This window comes from Hylobates moloch, unplaced genomic scaffold, assembly GCF_009828535.3.
Source record: "Hylobates moloch isolate HMO894 unplaced genomic scaffold, HMol_V3 SCAFFOLD_14, whole genome shotgun sequence".
In the NCBI taxonomy this organism is placed as follows: Eukaryota; Metazoa; Chordata; class Mammalia; order Primates; family Hylobatidae; genus Hylobates; species Hylobates moloch.
In genome coordinates this window covers 20,497,681-20,517,345 of record NW_026652289.1, presented here as the reverse complement: position 1 = coordinate 20,517,345, position 19,665 = coordinate 20,497,681, and the positions used below count along the sequence as shown (strand labels likewise).

General features: G+C 39.4%; 1 protein-coding gene and 1 long non-coding RNA gene across 13 annotated transcripts in view; one reads left to right on the top strand and one right to left on the bottom strand.

Annotated features, from left to right (window-relative positions):
* MRPL39 (mitochondrial ribosomal protein L39) overlaps positions 1–19,665 on the bottom strand; it is a 227,299-nt gene that overhangs the window by 176,331 nt on the left and 31,303 nt on the right. The window contains exon 10 of one of the 12 annotated variants that reach the window (XM_058427710.1): positions 16,935–16,995. The exons of the other annotated variants lie outside the window; for them this stretch is intronic. Coding sequence (XP_058283693.1) covers positions 16,987–16,995 — 9 coding nt within the window. The 3' untranslated portion in view covers positions 16,935–16,986. Of the gene's footprint in view, positions 1–16,934; positions 16,996–19,665 lie in introns of those variants that run through there. 12 annotated transcript variants of the gene reach the window in all.
* On the top strand, positions 5,411–18,798 carry LOC116482167 (uncharacterized). The gene is made up of 3 exons (XR_004251780.2): positions 5,411–5,960; positions 13,505–13,589; positions 17,529–18,798. It is a non-coding gene; the product is annotated as an uncharacterized LOC116482167 (long non-coding RNA).

Here is a 19,665-nt window from a genome sequence, read left to right as displayed (position 1 = left end):
AAATAATAGATGTTGGTGAGGCTGGAGAAAACAAGGGATGACTATACACTGTTTATGGGGATGTAAATTAGTTCAGCCACTGTAGAAAGCAGTTTGGATATCTCTTAAAGAACTAAAAATAGAACTATCATTCAACCCAGCAATCCCATTCTGAGTATATACCCAAAGGGAAATAAATTGTTCTACCAAAAAGGCACATGCACTTGTATGTTCACTCCAGCACTATTCACAATAACAAAGACATGAAATCAATCTAGATGTCCATCAATGGTGGATTGGATAAAGAAAATATGATATATACACACCATGGAATACTATGCAGCTGTTTAAAAAACCAAAATCATATCCTTTGCACAACATGGATGCAGCTGGAGGCCATTATCTTAAGCAAATTAATGCAGAAACAGAAAATCAACTACTACATGTTCTCACTTATAAGTGGGAAATAAACATTAAGTACACAGGGCCGGGCATGGTGGCTTATGCCTGTAATCCTAGCACTTAGAGAGGCCGAGGTGGGTGGGTCACTTGAGGCCAGGAGTTCAAGACCAGCCTGGCCAACATGGAGAAACCCTGCCTCTACTTAAAAATACAAAAATTAGCCTGGCTTGGTGGTGCACACCTGTAGTCTCAGCTACTTGGGAGGCTGAGGCATGAGAATTGCTTGAGCCTGGGAGGCAGAGGTTGCAGTGAGCACTCCAGTCTGGGCAACAGAGCAAGACTTTGTCTCAAAAAAAAGCGGGGGGTACACATGGACATAAAAATGGAATAATATACACTGGAGACTACAAGATAGGGGAGTCTCAAGATAGGGGAGCAAGGGATGAAAAATTGCTTAGTAGGTATTATGCTCACTTCCTGGGTGATGGGTTTAATTGTACCCCAAACCTCAGCATCACACAATATACCCTTATAACAAATCTGCACATATACTCCCTGAATATAAAATAAAAGTTGAAAAAAATAATAACAGACACTGTTGGTGCTCAGAGAAGTCTCCCCAGTTATTTCAGAGAGGAAGGAGGGGGGGAAAAAAAGACAGTGTAGAGTAATTTACTACAGGTGACTCATCAATTCACAAACTGAAGCTTAAGACACTGAGCCAGGCCAGTTGAGATAAGAATATTGTTGAGGTCAGATATTGAGAGAAGTGAGTGCTATGGGGGGGCAGGTGGAGGAATTTTCTATATATGTGATGTGATGATGATGACATCTATATGGAAGCAGAATGGTTCCCTTCCAAGGCTGTTCATGAACCAAAATATTTTGAGAATCTTGGTCCTTTCCCCAGAACCTAACTTTTCCTCCACTATGTGAAAATTTCCAAAAGACTGTGAAAACCTGCCTTCTCAAAATGTTCAAATGAAGAAAATGAGCCAAGAGCAAACTCTCTGCCTTACCAAAAACTTTAAACTTTATGAAAAAAGTTATCTATGGAAGGCAGTGTATGTATAGACAAAAGAATTCTTAAGAGGCATTTGATGGGTACAAATGACTAAACAATTAGAGCATAGCTAAAAAGAGTCTGTAACTCACTGCAGAAAACACTAGTCTCCTTTGCAGAGGTTTGACTTTATTCCAGTGTTCCTTATGAAGGGGTGAATGGGAAAGATAAGGTTGAAAGGTTAATTCTCTTTAATTTGTAAATTTCATCTATTTGATGGAGAGAGAGAGAGAAAAAAAAGCCACTCCTTTGCCCTCTGAAGGGAAAGGCATCCCAGCATTTAAGAGTATCACATAACACTCCAAAGCAGCAACCCATTTACAGAGGAAACATGAGTGAAAACAACATAGACCAGAATTGGGCTTCCAAATGTTATAAACAGTGAAAGGAATAAAAATTAAATTATGATAGGAAAAAACTCTCTGATGCTTTGTGAAAAATAAAAACAAACACCATGAAATCTGAACATCTTATGAAGGCTACATTTTTCTAGCCTCAGGCATTTATTATGGTTGCACCACTGATGGAGTCCAAAGGAAGCCAGTTCAACCCGCTTCATCCTGAGGGATGGAGAGCAACCACAAGTTTAAAAATAATTAATTATCTCCATGTTATTGTACAATAGGGTAAACAGTGAACTGAAACACTGCACCACAATAAATAAGTTGGTCAAGCCTGAAATGTGGGTCTATTTCTTCAGTCACCATCTCTGTCTTACATTCTTCCAAAGGGCTGAACTTCAAAATCGTTGAGTACTAAACCTCCAGAAACTATTTTTATTTTTTTTCTACCACTTTTTTTTTTTTGAGAGAGATTGGAGGCTGGTTCCTAACCATTCCCTGTGATTATTGTAGGTTTCTGTAGAATTTCATGAAACTATGATGTTTTTAGCAAGACTTTGTCATTGATCTGTAGCTGTGCCAGTTGTCACAATCTATTCATCGTTATTGATATTAAGTAATATCAAGAAGTACCACTCTTATCTGGAAGGTCATTGATGTCAGCTGCTTGGTCTCTGGAGGGTAAGATGAGGGATGAGAACACCAGCCCCATCAGCCCTGGAGACACATCCGTATTACTTTGCGAGGGCTGCTGTGACAGAGTACCACAAACTGGGTAGTTTAAACAACAGAAATTTATTGTCTTTCAGTTCTGTGAGCTGAAGTCCAAGATCAAGATGTCAGCAGGATTGGTTCCTTCTGAGAGCTGTGAGGGAAGGATCTATTCCAAGCCCCTCTCTTTGGCTGGTAGATGGCCATCTTTTCCCAATGTTTCTTCACACTGTCTTCCTTCTATATATGTTTCTTTCTCTACACATCATGTTCTTTTTCTAAGGACACCAGTCATATTGGATTAGGAGCCAACCCTATTTTAATAAGACCTCATCTTGATTAATTACATCCGCAAAGGCCCTGTTTCCACATAAGGTTATATTCTGAAGTACTGGGTGGTCTACAGCCATACCACTCCACACACACCCGATCTCATCTGAACTACTGGGTGTTAGGACATCAATATATGAATTTGGGAGGTGGGGGGAGGGGGACACAATTCAGCCCACAACAACATCCATGGGATACTTGTCCCAGCAGGTGGCCAGCTCTTACTTTCTCAAGCTATCCATTTGGAGCAGGTCCTTTTTTTTTTTTTTTTTTTTTTTTCAGACAGTCTCGCTCTGTCGCCCAGGCTGGAATGCAGTGGTGCAATCTTGGCTCACCGCAAACTCCGCCTCCCGGGTTCATGCCATCCTCCTGCCTCAGCCTCCAGAGTAGCTGGGACTACAGGTGCCCGCCATCATGCCCGGCTAATTTTTTTTTTTTTTTGTATTGTTAGTAGATTCGGGGTTTCATTGTGTTAGCCAGGATGGTCTTGATCTCCTGACCTCATGATCCAGTCACCTCAGCCTCCCAAAGTGCTGGGATTGCAGGCATGAGCCATCGCGCCTGGCCTCGAGCAGGTACTTTTCATCCATTACCTTATTTAATCATCATATCCCTCTTAGTCTGCTAGGGTTGCCATAAGGAAATACCATAGACTGGGTGGCTGATACAACAACTATTTATTTTCTCACATTCTGGAGGCTAGAAAGTTCCAGATCAAGGTCCTGCAGGGTTTGGTTTCTGGTGAGGACTCTCTTCCTGGCTTACAGGAAACCACCATCCCATTGTGTGCTCACATGACCTCTGCTTTGACTGATCTCTGAGAGAAAGGGAATTCTGGTGTCTCTTCCTCTTCTCATAAGGGCACTAGCTCTATGGGATTAGGAATCCACCCTTTTGACCTCGTTTAACCTTTATCACCTCCTCACAGGCCCTATCTCCAAATGGGGATAACATTGGAGGTCAGGGCTTCAACATATAAAGTTGAGGAGAACATGATTCAGTCTATAGTAATCCCTGATGGGAGACATCATTATTGTCATTTATAGGAAGCTGAGACATAAAAAGTTTAACCTTCAGATTCCACAGCTAGAATTAGTGTAAAATGCAGGTGTATTTGACCCCTAAAACCCATTTCTCCATCCACTATTCTGGGTGTCTCAAACTGGGACCTAAAATGCGGAGGTTTGCACATGACCTGAAATTACTTTCATCACTGGGAGAAGGGAGGATTGAGCAATTTCCTGTTTCTATTAAAGTGAATTATACAAACTTGTCATTCTAGGGATGAAAGGTCACCCTAGAATTGCCTATGGGCAATTTCTTATAGTTCAACCTAGAATGAGAAATGGGAAATTCAGAAAGGCATTGCAGGCATCTGTAACCAGCAGCGGGACGTGCCCCACCTGGGTGGGGACCATGCATCCTTGCCACATGCCCCACTGCACAACTTCCCCAGCTCCTCGATGTCACATGCATCTGGAAAGCAGGGAGACTGGACTACAGAGCCAGCCCTCCAGGGTTAGAATTGAGTTTGAATCTCAGCTTGACTACTTACTAGGACCTAAGGTAACATGTTTAATCTCTCTGTGCTCAGTTTCCTCATCTGGAAATATAGATTATAATGCTCCTCCCTCATACGATCATAGTGAGGACTGAAAGAGTTAATGCACATAAGGAGTGTTAGGACAGGATCTGGCACAGGATCTGGTAAATGCGTTATAAGTGGTAGTTGTTATCATCATGATTATTCTTGTTTGAATTATAAGGAAAGAAAAAGTATGTATCTTAAGAATAGAGGGTTTTAAAATGCTCCCAGGTTCCTTAACCAACCTGAGCCATCTGTAAATTAAGTACTATGGGACTTCCAGCTCTGACATGTAACTGACATCGGTTTAATACAAACTATTCTAAAATGTCTTGTGCCCTTGACAGGGAGGTCCAAGTACTGGATACTTGCAATGCAATCCAGCAGTGGCCCCGTCTTGCTTACAAAAAGGCCCCAGTCACATGATGATGAAGCTAGATCTATTCCTGTCCTCCTTCTCTTCCTCATATTTCCTTCTTCTTCTTCAAGGTCTAAACGTTTATTGAACTGAGACCCATGAATGAGTTACTCAACTAGGCTTGTAGGATAAACTTGCCAGGCTTTAGATCTATTTGTTCCTTTCCATCCCCCAAAATCAAATGGCTGCTCCAGGAAAATGTTCCCCTTGTGGCAGGGTCCGGGAGAAAAGAGAGAGGCGACAAAAAACCAAAAATTAAAATGACTGAAGTCCCATATGCTCCAGGAATATGTCCGGGAGATGGGAGTGGAAGGCAGGGGGAGAATGCTGTTGAGGTCAAAATTTTTGAAGTTTTAAGTCCTATATCTTGACATCCCGTGTATCAATGCAGGTACCAGACACAGTACAAACGTTCTCAAAGCCCAGTTACATATTCCAAACCAAACGCGGGCTCTTGAAGGGTGATGAGGTAGGGATGAAATACAGGATCGCCTGAAGACCATTTCTTCCTCTCTTAGGGACCTGCTTGGCTCCAGCTGATTCGGTCCAGGAGGAAAAACCTCCCACTTGCTCCTCTCGGGCTCCCTGCAAGGAGAGAGTAGAGACACTCCTGCCACCCAGTTGCAAGAAGTCGCCACTTCCCCCTCCAGCCGACTGAAAGTTCGGGCGACGTCTGGGCCGTCATTTGAAGGCGTTTCCTTTTCTTCAAGAACAAAGGTTGGAGCCCGAGCCTTGCGGCGCGGGTGCAGGAAAGTACACGGCGTGTGTCGAGAGAAAAAAATACACACACGCAATGACCCACGAGAAAGGGAAAGGGGAAAACACCAACTACCCGGGCGCTGGGCTTTTTCGACTTTTCCTTTAAAAAGAAAAAAGTTTTTCAAGCTGTAGGTTCCAAGAACAGGCAGGAGGGGGGAGAAGCGGGGTGGGGGTTGCAGAAAAGGCGCCTGGTCGGTTATGAGTCACAAGTGAGTTATAAAAGGGTCGCACGTTCGCAGGCGCGGGCTTCCTGTGCGCGGCCGAGCCCGGGCCCAGCGCCGCCTGCAGCCTCGGGAAGGGAGCGGATCGCGGAGCCCCGAGCCGCCCGCAGAGCAAGCGCGGGGAACCAAGGAGACGCTCCTGGCACTGCAGGTACGCCGACTTCAGTCTCGCGCTCCCGCCCGCCTTTCCTCTCTTGAACGTGGCAGGGACGCCGGGGGACCTCGGTGTGAGGGTCACCGCCGGGTTGACTGGCGAGGCAAGGCGGGGGCAGCGCGCACGTGGCCGTGGAGCCCGGCTCGGTCCCGCGCGCGCCTGCGGGTGCCCCCTGGGGACTCAGGGGTGTCGCCTCGCCCGGGACCAGAGATTGCGCTGGATGGATTCCCGCGGGCAGAGGCAGGGGGAAGGAGGGGTGTTCGAAACCTAACACTTGAGCTTCTTTGCAAGTTTCCTTGGATGGTTGGGGAGGTACCTGTATAATGGCCCTGGACCAGCTTCCCTGTTCGAGCGGCCAGAGAAGTGTGTAAAACACACTAAAGGGGCAGGGTGGAAAAACAGACTGCCTTCAAAACTTGTATCTTTTCTATTTCATTTTGAAAAATAACTACAAATCTATTTTAATTTTACAAAGTTAGACTCATAGCATTTTAGATATCAATGTCTTCATTTAACAGAAGTGAAGATGGAGCAAACGCTCAATCAGCGTCTGTATTTATTCGCTCCTGTTGTGCCAGGGTGCGTTTTTGCCGAGCGGTTGCCTTTCTTTACTCTCACAAAACCCCCTTGGTGCCTGTCCTCCACGTTTTACGAGGGAGAGCCGGATCTTTTGAAGTTTGTATCATCTAAAGCAGGTATATTGGGATGACTATAGATAGAATTTAACCTGAAAATACTGAAGTCGACAGCTGACAAAGATATAAGAATCCAAAGTATGTTAAAAATTAAGGAGCCGAGGCCCAGAGAAGGGAAGTTACTTCTCCAGCATCACACAGCAGATCCAGGACCCTGTGTGATTTGAAAAGGCCAAGGTATCTAATGATGCTCATAATTTAGTTTACATTTTGTGTCAAATAGATGAGGTCAAGTGGACATTATGTGTATATTCCAAAGCCAAAATTACTGCTTGTAATATCCATTCATCTCTCTAAAGAAGTAGTGCCTCTTTTATATGGCTTTAACCTAATGTATAATCGAAGCGAATTAGGGCAGCCGAACTTTTAATCACAGGACTGATCTTTTAAAAACGGGTATATGTAAAGTTAATTGCTTATCTATGTGAACAGTAATATATGCTATAAAAAGTTTTCAAGGCAACTTCCTGCCTGTGGTTTAATTTCATAGTCACAATGATAGGAAATTGGCAGGGTTAGGTGGTGGTATCCACATTTTGCCCATGAGGACTTGTGGCTCAGAGAATTTGAGTTTTTTCTAGTAAGGTCACTAGGTCCCTAGTGCACAGCCTGCTTTTAGGTACGGATGTGGGATGGGGGTGTCGGCAGACCACAGGGTTTTGACTCTCAGTTTGGGCTCATTTCCATGACTCCTTGCTGCCTCCCTGATTTCTGTCAAATGACCAAAGCACATTTAGTAATTACTTCTGCTGCAAGGACTACTCCTTATTAGGCTGTGATAAGGAAGTTTCCTCACATAGTGGGTCAGCTCACTCTGGCCACAGGACCCAGCTTCCTAACCACACACATTAAGAAAGAGAAAAATTAGCACTGTCTGAGACCTACAACCACTTCAAGGGAGAACAGTGGTGTCTGCACAAATGTCTACTTTTGTTTTAACCTAGTCATGTGTAAAAAGTGTAATTTACTGGTCTTTACCAAAAAAAAAAAAAAAAAGTCATCATAGTCTGCCTGTGCTGGACGCTATGCTAGACACTGGAGAGACAAAGGTGAGCAGGATAGGCACAACCCTACCCTTACAAACCCAGAAAGTTAGAGGAAAGGCCATCAGGACGTTGCTGTGCAATTTGATATCATTTCAATTTTGGTAACATAGATACTTGAACTAATTAGAATGTGCTACAAATTTTGCCATTCTTTACTTTCCATGTGCCAACATGGAAAATTTGTAACCTTCATCTTTAAATACCTCATCTTACCAGTCCTCTATAAATCAAAAAATCTACCCCAAAAAGCGCTAGGTTTTAACTTTGGAAAGTTTTTTTTTTATCAGCTTTTCATGTCATGACTAAGATCTGCCATTCAATTTAAAGGAATTCTTTCATTTTAGAGTAATAGTTATTAAAATCCTTTATTCCTACCTCCTTGAGAATCTAATGGAAATTTTATATGCTCTTCCCAGAAAATTTTTTTTAATGTGCATCCTCACATACCATTTTGCATTCGATGTCAGCAGGCTAGAGGCTTCCTTGAAACTCAGCCATGACCCTCTTCAGGGGTCCACTTTCATAATCAGTATTCTAAACCTAGTGGGCATAAATAGCTTGAGTAGAGGAAAGTGGTATGTAGACTCTTGCCCTTCACTTGGACTGGGCACCTCTATCCTTAACTAGCTGGTGTCTCCATTTTTGTTAGTCATTGGCTATTGCTTAACTGAAGCTATTGATTTTCACAGCCTTATTGTTTTGCTATCAGGCTGTCACTCTGCAGAAGCCTAATACTGGGGAAGGAGCACCAGCCTGAGAACCATGGTTTGTTTCTAGGACCAACTCTGCAGATTTCTGTGCCTCATTTTGCTCATCTCTAAGATGGGTGGTTGATGGGTGGCAGGGACTGAACCATTTCTAAAATCCCTTACACTGATGAAATTTTGTGATTCCAGTGTAACTACCAAGCTCACTTTCATATACCTCCTGAGACACAGCTGGTCTTAGTGAATTTATATCCTCTATGTCCAAAGTAAGTCAAAGTAAGTACCACTATAATTCACTATAGAATGTATTTTTGTCTTTCACTGATATTACTGGACTCAAAACTGTTAGATGTTTCCTTAAATTAGATAGAATAAAAACATTGTGAAACACTACTTTTCAAGGAAAAATATTACAATTTTAAAAGCCTCTTTTTATCCTACCTCTCAGTAGCTTCAACTTTCATATGAGTTTTATATATATATATGAAAAAATTTTTCTTACCTCAGACTCTTAAAGAAATGCAATGCTTTTAATATGATCACTGCTGTGTAGTTCTCATCTGCCCTGAAACACTTAAGTTCTGTCCATCAATCAATCTGTTTGGGCTTACAATATTCACAGCCTCAAGCAAAACCAGCGCAAAAGCACATCTATCCTCAAATAAGCACATCATATGTCTGAGCAGTTCAGCATCCTCACTCACAAGTCCAGGGCTCTCAGCAATGTGGAAGATATGATTCCTAAAATTACCACCCTTACACACAGTGACACACTCACCAGAAAGTGAGGCTTAACATAGCTTAAGTGGCCATAGTTTAAAACAGATTGTGAATATCTGTGCTAATTCTGAGAAAAATTAGCAGAGATATTAATCAATTAGCACAGATCACTAATATCTGTGCTAATTGTTAGGACGGATTAGCACAGATATTGCTACCTTGTGTGGGTAGACAGGGTTAAGGCACTGGCAGAAGGAAAGATTAGTGAAGAATATCAAATAGCTGATTTAATGAAATTGTGAGGCCGATGTTCGGATAAGGTGAAACAGTGCCCTACAATGATGACATTTATGCCAGTTCTCCATAAACAAGAGTGTTCTACACAAATTATAAGTTCCTGGCTGTCTTAACAAAATGCTATGGTCCTTAATATGCTCACACAAATAATGGTTCCAAGCATGGGAAACAGGTGCCAGATTGCCCAGGTAGGCATCTCAGCAGCATGCTCCTTAGCCACTGATTAACCTTGCGCAAGTTACTTCACCTGCCGGTGCCTCAAGGCCCCTGTGTTTCAATGGGGAGAATGTGAATACTCATTCCTAAGGTTGTGAGGAGGAATAACTGAGTTAATATACATCAAACACTTAGGTGCTTGGCACAGAGGGAGTTCTGTGTAAGTGTTTGCTATTATTTTGTTTCCGTAGATGATCTTGTGTATTATAAGAAATCAATTTGGAAGGTGAGATACAAATGCAGTCTGAGAAAGTAAAGACGTTTTAAAGACATTTTACTGTGTCATGAATTTTCAGAGACCACACTGACACGGTAAAAAGTTGTTTGGTTTTTAGAATTTTTGTTTCAGAATGCATACCCTTCTCCTTAACCGAAAGAAAAACTACTAAAATACTTCTGAAAATTATTTCCAAGAAAACATTTTGGTGTACCTTTTAGCAGTTACTTTATGACTTACAGATTAGGATAAGCCAAATAATTATTTTAACTTGGCTTTTCCCTGCTTGTAGATAACCTCTAATTTATATAATGGTTCAATTATACAGTGGTAAATGTATCTGGGCTTGTTCTTTTAAAATAGCAAGTGTAACGTGATAGATGTAGGGTACTTACAAAGTACTCACTAAACATTGATGACTGATGTCATTAGTATCACGGCTAACATTCATTGAGCCCTGATTATGAGGCTAGCACCCAACTAAATGTTTTGCATTGTCACTTCATCTTCACAAATATTTTTTGAGTAGGTTATATCTTTATCTCCATTTTCAGAGAAGCAACTAAGCCTTAAAGAGGTTTATTAACTTGCCAAATACCACACAGCTAGTAACACTGGTGGGGTCTGGAATGGAACCCAGGCAAGCTGAAAACGACAGAACAATGAACACTCCTACTTTTCCATTAGATTTGCTAATTGTTAATATTTGCCACATTGGCTTATCTCTCTGTATCCCTACCCATCTCTCTCTCTCTCTGTCTATATCTATATGCAAACCTGGCATCTAACTTCTAAACGCTTGAGCACGGATCTCCTAGGAACAAGTACATGGTTCTATGCAATGAAAACACACGATTATGGCATCCAAGAGTGATTTTAAAAATCAAGGATGAAACTTAATTTTTACCCACAAGTCCAGATGATGATTTCTACCAGTATTCTCCAGCTTTACTCTGTTTCTTATACTTGACAGACTGAGATCCAAGCCTGGAATCTTCTAAAAAGGGTCCATTGCCAATCTGCAATGCCAACAAATCTTATTAATATATCTCCACATTTGTAAGCTTCTACTGAATTCTCCAAGAACCTGCATATCAGTTAAGTCCTGAAATGCTCCAGTGCCAAATAAAAGCCCACTGTGCAGACAGAAATGCCTTTGGAGACTCTCAAACATTTATTCAAAAGTATTTAGTGAGTATCTGTCAGCTGTATATCCAGCACTGAGGGAAGACTCAGTCTCTGCCATCACATACACATCAGCACTAAGAAGAGACACATGAAATAATTACCATCCAGTGTGATAAGTGCTCTGACAGAGGATGGAGAGAGGACTAGCCACCATGGGGAAGACAGAGAAGCAGGGTCCCACCAGGAGATGAGGAGAAACCAGCCCCCAGGAGTGCGCTATCTGAGAGGGCAAGAGAAGGAAGGCAAAGAGGACAGGTCCATACTTGAACAACTTGAAGTAGGTGTATCTAGTGCCTAAGAGTGTGTATGGTGACATCTTGTGGAGCAGCGAACATGATTCTCGTTTGGTTTGTTAAAGCATTGGGTCAAATGCCATGGGAATGTAACAGGTAAATGGTTTTTGCCTTATAACACAGGGTATCCCATCCGTGTAAGACAATGAATTTTTTAAAAGGCAAAACCAAACCTTTTGTTTACATCATTTGCCTTAAATAGTTCTTAGTACACAAATTCTTCCTTGCTTGGGGCCATTATGGTGTGTGGAAGTAGAAAAAGATAAACTGTAGCTTACAGAAATAGAAAAGCAATTTTTTCCTATGATAGAGACATATGGATACAAAAAACAAACAGGTAACACATAATAAGTTCCAAATGAGGCATTTTGTTGAAATTCAGTGTTGAGCATAAACAGTGAACTCAAATGCACAGAGGAGGCCTCATGGAAGGGTGACAAAACACTCCAGAGCAATAACAGCCACCCTATTTTCTGTTCCCTGGGAGTAGGGAGAAAAGACATCAAAATCAAATTATACATTTTAAAAAGTATTAAAATTCTCTTATGGAAATATGATATTAAGAAATTTGTTAGGCAAATGGAAAACGTTTTGTGAAAACAAGAAATAAGAAAGAACGGCCACCAGTTAAAGCAATAGAATGCATCTCTCCCACTAGCTCTCCCCTCCCTATCCACAGCTTTATTCACATTTGTTCTATAACATTTCAGCACAGTTCAGACCTTCCGCTGAGCCAGTGTGAGGTCAGGCTGTTGAGGAAGCAAGTCCCTGCAGTCAGACTCCAGCTGGCTGTCATCCTGCTTCTGCTTATTCCACAGAATGAGTCTGGTGGGGGAGAGGAAATTCCTAACCTGTTTTTTTTTTTTACACATCTTCATCAGAAAAGTGAAAGCACTAATTACTCTCCATAATAAAACTATTGGGAAGGTTACTTAGCTTGTAAGTAAGTTCCACAAAGCCATTTCAGTAAAAGCTTCCTTGTTCTAAAATTGGGAAAAGCAGGATAATCCTCTAAGGCTGACATTCTTTCTCTTTTGTGCATTTACAACTAAACAGCCACAGATACACATTTCCACAGTGACCCTGCAATATCCACATTGGCTTTCTTCTAAGACACTTCAAAAATACATCACACCTTTATGTGTTAAATATCACTATTGGCATATATCTTTAAAAACATTTATTTTCTTAATTCTCAAAATACAGAAAAGAATGTTATGCTATTGTGTGTGCAAACTGCTATTTTCAATAAGGAGCTCTTAATTTAGAAATAGTTGCTATTTTTCAATAAAGAGCTCTCAATTAGAAATATCAAGAAGTGATGTTAAGTTTTTATGGAAGTAAATAAAATATCATGACATGAAAAGTTTATAATTTTTCCCCCACCAATGGCTTACTCAGGGAATTTTTCTTATATCTAAAGTTAATGATCTGAAAAGTGGTAATCTTATCATTCACCAAGATTTCAGGATATAAGTTATTCCTACAGAACAATCCATTTTTACCTTTAAAGATGAGTTTGTGTACTTCAGAAGACGTGACGCCAGTTGGCCACCATCTCAATCAGTAGTAAGTCACGCCATCAATCCCTTGTTAATGATGGAACTCATGTGAAGTCAAGAGGAAACATAATACTCTTTACCTCATTCCCTGGTAGCAGAAAAGTTGACTCATCTTTAATGTCAGTTATTGAGATGTAACACAGAATCATATTCTACAGAAAATATGTGATAAACTTTACACAAATGAATACACTTTAGAAAGGCAGTCATTTGGATTTTCTTTTTGTCAGAGAACACTGCCAGTCTTCATGAAGAATTTCTGAGAAATTAAACACTTTACATGGCATTTTATAGCATGTAGAGAGGTTGAAACTCAGAGAACTAAAACTCAGATAATAGTCTAAATACTTAATTTGTTGCTACTTTATGCTGGACATGAAAAGTGTGAGCTTAAATTATAAATAAAAAACTACTGAACTACCAAACTATTTGGGGTACATCCTTATCTTTCCTCTAAATTACTCTTTATTCCCATTAAAATCCACCTATCCCGGGTCCTCTCTCCTCAGCCCTTGATCTCTGCTTTCAAAGATGACGAACTAACCTAATAAACACATCTAAGGTGATATGTCAACTTCAACCCCAACCCTCTTTCCCCAGATAACCTGTCTGCATTTCAAGAACAACCTACCAGAGACCTTACCTGTCACCTTGGCTCTCCCACCCAATGGAGATGGCTCTAATGGTAAGGAATTCTGTCTTAAGTAAAAGGGAAGGGAAACACTCTGACAGATGCAGTTTTTATAGAGGCAGGCCGTTGGGGCATCAAGTTGGCAGCCACTTTCAACTTTTGATCCTACCTCAAAAGGTAACTAAGAAATCGTTGTTATTCTAAAGATTATGACAAGTCCAAAGTTTCACAGAATACTGATTTTTATATACTTGCATTAATCACTGCTTACTTCCATGACATAAACCAAAACTGCAGCGGCAGAATATAGAGAACCAGAATAAATTCTGATAGAAAAGCCAGATACTGCTTCCACATATACAAGTATATGCTAATTGCTTTTAGCAAATTGATCCAAATAGGAATCAACATTATTCCATCTTAATGATTATGTTTTTGATTGGTACACATAAATGTTAAAGTGGGAAAATATGCAGAGGAAGTTACCTAAACTAAATCACTTTAATTTTCAACAACATAATTACATTCCATTTCACCTACTAAAATGGCTTTCGACCTAGAATTTGTATTGCTACATCAATATAAGATGACCTTCAGTAAAAATAGATGTACAGTTGATTTGTAACAACAAATTAATAGTTTTAAATTATTTGTATATTTCAGGATAAATAAAATTAGAGCTATCCCACAATCGCTTTGGTTACGAAATTCGACCACTGTAACTTTTTTTAAAGAAAACTTTATGGTGTGCAGTTCCTTTGGTATGCAAATATTAAATGGTTGGTGCTGAGAATAAGCAGCATACAGAAATATATATAATTGTAGAAGAATATAACCTATGATTTAGACATAAAACGAGATCCTTACAAGATAAAGGGTTATGGAGATGGATGATAATGATAGTTGTAGAACATTATGACTAACTGTTTAATATAGCTGAACTGTACACTTAAAAATGGTTAAGATGTTAAACTTACATTACGTTTACATTACATATTTCACCACAATAAAAAATTTTTGAAGGAAAACCAGAACTTTAATGACAAACTTAGGACATCTTATGCTCTGAATATATAGTTTTGATAACGTCTTTCCTGGCAAATCAACAAGGTAAGAATAAAAGGATATTCTGAAATCTTTTTTTTTCTTTGGAGACAGAGTCTCGCTCTGTTGCCCAGGCTGGAGTGCAGTGGCACAATCTCGGCTCACTGCAACCTTCTGCCTCCGGGTTCAAGTGATTCTCCTGCCTCAGCCTCCTCATTAGCTGGGATTATAGGCGCATGCCACCACGCCTAGCTAATTTTTTTGTATTTTTAGTAGAGACGGGGTTTTACCATGTTGGTCAGGCTGGTCTCAAACTCCTGAACTCATGATCCGCCCACCTCGACCTCCCAAAATGCTAGGATTACAGGCATGAGCCACCGCACCCAGCCAGATATTCTTAAATCTTATGCTCACACTCCAGCCCCCCCCAAAAAAATTGTCCTTCAGGAAAGCATAATTTAAGGAAAAATTTCCCAAAGTACCACCTTCAGCTTCATTCTTACTACGAGAGGAAGAATTGCCTGTCATATAATGAAAGATACTTGGTGTTATCATTAATCTAGTATACATAGTGCTTCCTCTTGGTAGATTTTTACCCACTGTGAGAAGGAATGATTTTGATAGACAGTGTGTAGTAATTGGTTAAGAACATTTAACTTGGAACCTATGCTACACAGTAAAACTTATACTGACAATGGATATTTCATGTGGTAGGCATAAGAAGTATTGTGGAGTGAGGGGGCTGGAAGTATATCTGCAGAACTACCTAGTCAAAGACCCCAATCTAATTTCTAATGTATAATTCATATAAATTCCTCTTGCATTGCTATACATTAAACATCATGCTTGTCACATTCTTACTTGGTTAGCACTGTCACTATTTATTGTCACGCCTATAATTGTGTATAATTCTTCCCCTGCCACTTTACCAGCTGGTGGCCACACCGATTCCAGAAAGAACTACTTCATTTCTTATTACCTCATGAAAGCACCCTCTGCCCAATGCCTTGGCTAATAGACTGGCCTTTGTTGTCTATGACCACAAATTCCCACTCAGGCATACAGCAATTCTGTTGTTGGTTGCTTAGCCCAGTCAAAAACACTGGAAGTGGACATAGACTCCACACTGATGGATGACCTTCTAGTCATTCTAATGTCCTTAAAAGTCTACTATTTTTAAATTGAAAATATATATATTCTGGGATATTTTCTCCTTTATTCTGTTCATTAATGTTTTTCATCTATCATTGTGTTTTAAATATGACCTAAGGTTCTATAGTATATTTAGACAAACTTCTCATTTCTCTGCAGTGTTAGGAATTCATCACGCCTGTATGACAAGGTTGTGTTTGAGAACAAAAGGGGACCTGTGTGACATGTTTTATTTCAATATACATCTAGAGTTTGAACAAATAAAAAAAGCTATTAGAATTTTTAATATATATTACACATTATCAAAAACACTGTCACTTTTCTGAGGGCTCTAATCAGGCAATTCATATGTATATTTAAAAAGAGGGAAAAAGCTAATTAGTATACTAAATATACTTATTTTAATACCTGTGCTCATATGTTATCTTTAAAGAACAGGAATAAAACTTATGGGTAGAATAGTATGCCAGCAATTTACCTTCAATACAAATTAAACACATCTTTTAAGAAAAGGGTGAGTTATATTGGCTGGGGTGGCACTAACACTAGATTATTAATATGTATTTATTGAGCATTTACTGTGTCCAGGACCCTGTAAGGGGGAAAAAAAGTCCTCATTTTTACAATCTTTATGGACTGAAATTCTGTAAAATGAATTGAATTCCTGAAGTGACATCATTTAATCCAAATTTTTTCATCATCAACTAATTCATCTCAGAAAACAGTAAAGTTTAAAAAAAAATACTATCAGTAAGAATGATATATTTCCTTGGTTTGGAAATTTCCAAACCACGATATTCTGCCCCGTCAAAATATATTCACTGGGGAATTTTTTACTTCATACGTTTCTTTTGAACTTAGTCACATTTTTATATCTAGCTGGTTTCATTATTAAATGAAAGAAAAGGTGATTCCCCTCTTGTACTGCAGGAGACCACATACTTGAATGATACTCTAACTTCTAGGTTCTGCTATAGTAACACTGAAATCAGAAACCTGTGGGAGAAATGTCACTTTATCTGAGAGAGTAAAATCAGACTCTAAAAGGAAGTAGCAAATTCGTCTTGTTCTTTTTTTTAATCAACCCTCTGCCTAAGACAAGTAGTTTGAAACACAGAGGACTCTTTAAGTCATACTTCCTTTATGTAGTCAAAACCAAAGCCACTGGGTAGTGCTTTCCGCAAAGGAATCTCTAAATAGTAGACGGGGACATTTTCAGATAGATTGGTTGGTAGGCAAACCTCCATTGCTTGTATCATATTTCCTGAAAGAATAAAGGTAAAACTATGTATTACAGAATGAAAAATTCAGCCTGAACCCTACCTTTATAAAACAGGTTAATTGGGTTTTAATTTTCATAAATCATAAAGGACTATTTTGAACATTTGGGCCTTTAATTGTCTAGCTCCCAGATGAAGTACAAATCAGAAAAAAAAAACAAAACTGTACTGTGTCAGAATGCAAGCCTCTCTCTTTGCATTTTGGCATTTGAAAACTCCGAAGAGTGGTTTTTGTTTTTTTATTTAAGGAAGATGATACATATGTGTACCCGATTCAAAACTAGAGAATAGAATTTAAAACATAATTTTCAAAAAGTCTTCAAATATGCCTAAAGGTAACAATGTCATCTTTTAATTGCCAATTTCTCTACCACTTTCGACAAATTACTTCCCAGGATTTAATGAGCTCCTTCCTTTCAACAGAAAATGGACTATTTTCCTTTCAGATTTACTATATTCTGTCACTCCAGCTTTACAACCACATGTGCATACACAAACATTTCTTTCTCTCTTGCAGGTGGCACAAACCAGGAAGGGGAAATCTGTGGTTTAAATTCTTTATGCCTCCTCCTCTGAGTGCTGAAGGCTTGCTGTAGGCTGTATGCTGTTAATGCTAATCGTGATAGGGGTTTTTACCTCCAACTGACTCCTACATGTTAGCATTAACAGGGTATGATGCCTGTTACTAGCATTCACATGGAACAAATTGCTGCCGTGGGAGGATGACAAAGAAGCATGAGTCACCCTGCTGGATAAACTTAGACTTCAGGCTTTATCATTTTTCAATCTGTTAATCATAATCTGGTCACTGGGATGTTCAACCTTAAACTAAGTTTTAAAAGTAAGGTTATTTAAAAGATTTATCAGTAGTATCCTAAATGCAAACATTTTCATTTAAATGTCAAGCCCATGTTTGTTTTTATCATTAACAGAAAACATATTAATGTCATTCTTAATTGCAGGTTTTGGCTTGTTCATTATAATGTTCATAAACACCTTTGATTCAACTGTTAGAAATGTGGGCTAAACACAAATTTCTATATTTTTGTAGTTAAAAAGTAGAAGGACTACTAACTTCCAGTTATATCATGGATTGTCTGGCAACATTTTTTAAAAGATTTAGAAACTGGTACTTTCCCCCAGGTAACGATTTTCTGTTTAGGCAACTTCAGCTTAAAATTAATACTTTAATTTGATTCTTAAAGGGAAATTGAAAGGCTATGAAGCTGAATTTTTTAAATGAAATATTTTTAACAATTAGCAGGGTAAATAACATCTGACAGCTAATGTGATATTTTTCCATACAAGATACAAAGATTTAATCAAAAAATGTCATATTTGAAATGAAGTCCCAAATCTAGGTTCAAGTTCAATAGCTTAGCCACATAATACGGTTGCGCGAGCAGAGAATCTACCTTTGCACTTCTAAGCCTGTTTCTTCCTCCATAAAGTGGGGATAATACTTTACAAGGTTGTTGTGAGGCTTAGGTGAGATAGAGAATTATTCCATAAGATAATCAAGTGCTACATTAATGTTATAGTTAGATTAATCCAAGAACTAGTCACCCTACTTTATTAGAGAAAAGCTAATGATTTGATTTGCAGAATTTTTAAGGTTTGGATTTCTATGCAGTTTTTCTAAATAACCATCACTTACAAATATGTAACCAAATGTAATTGTTAGTATATTTAATGTATACTTGTTTTAACAACTCTTCTCAACATTTTGTCAAGGTTATTCACTGTAACCAAATAAATCTCATGAGTCTTTAGTTGATTTAAAATAATTTTTATGGCCCATTTTCTTTTGCCAAGTACAAATTATAATTTCAGCAGCTATCTGCCAAAAAAAGACAATGGAAGAAAATTATGAGGATACTAAAGGGAACATTCCTGACTCCTAGGACACAGTATTCTCATGTAAGAATACCCATTTGGCTTTGCCCCACTTTCTGTTCAAGTTGTATGTGCTGCCAAGACAAATTTCTTCTCCTCACTTTCTGTTCAAGTTGTATGTGCTGCCAAGACAAATTTCTTCTCCTAACCCCTGGAATGAGCTTGTGGCTCCACGGAGCTCCCACGTAGGTAGAACACATTCAAGGGTGTTTCTTCAAGCCAGGCACAGTGGCTCATGCCTATAATTCCAACACTTTGGGAGGCCAAGGCGGGTGCATCACTTGAGGTCAGGAGTTCTAGACTACCCTGGCCAACACAGTGAAACCTCATCTCTACTAAAAATACAAAAATTAGCTAGGCATGGTGGTGCGTGCCTGTAATCCCAGATACTCAGGAGGCTGAGGCAGGAGAATCACTTGAACCCAGGAGGTGGAGTTCACAGTGAACAAAGATCGTGCCACTGCCCTCCAGCCTGGGTGACAGAGTGAGACTCCCTCTCAAAAAAAAAAAAAAAAGTGTTTCTTCAATTCATTTTATCTGCCACTGTATATCTACAAGAGTACTCCTTGCTTTGAGTCCCAGTTCTTCAAAATCCTGCTTGCTGCCTAAAGACACAAAGTCATAGAACATTAGGACTGGAATAAACTATTGTAGTATAACCTTCCTGCTGTTACAACAAAAAGCTATGAATGTTACAAAGGCACTTAAAGAAAAGCTGTACTGGGAAATGCCTTATTTGAAGAGCATTTGAGTACACT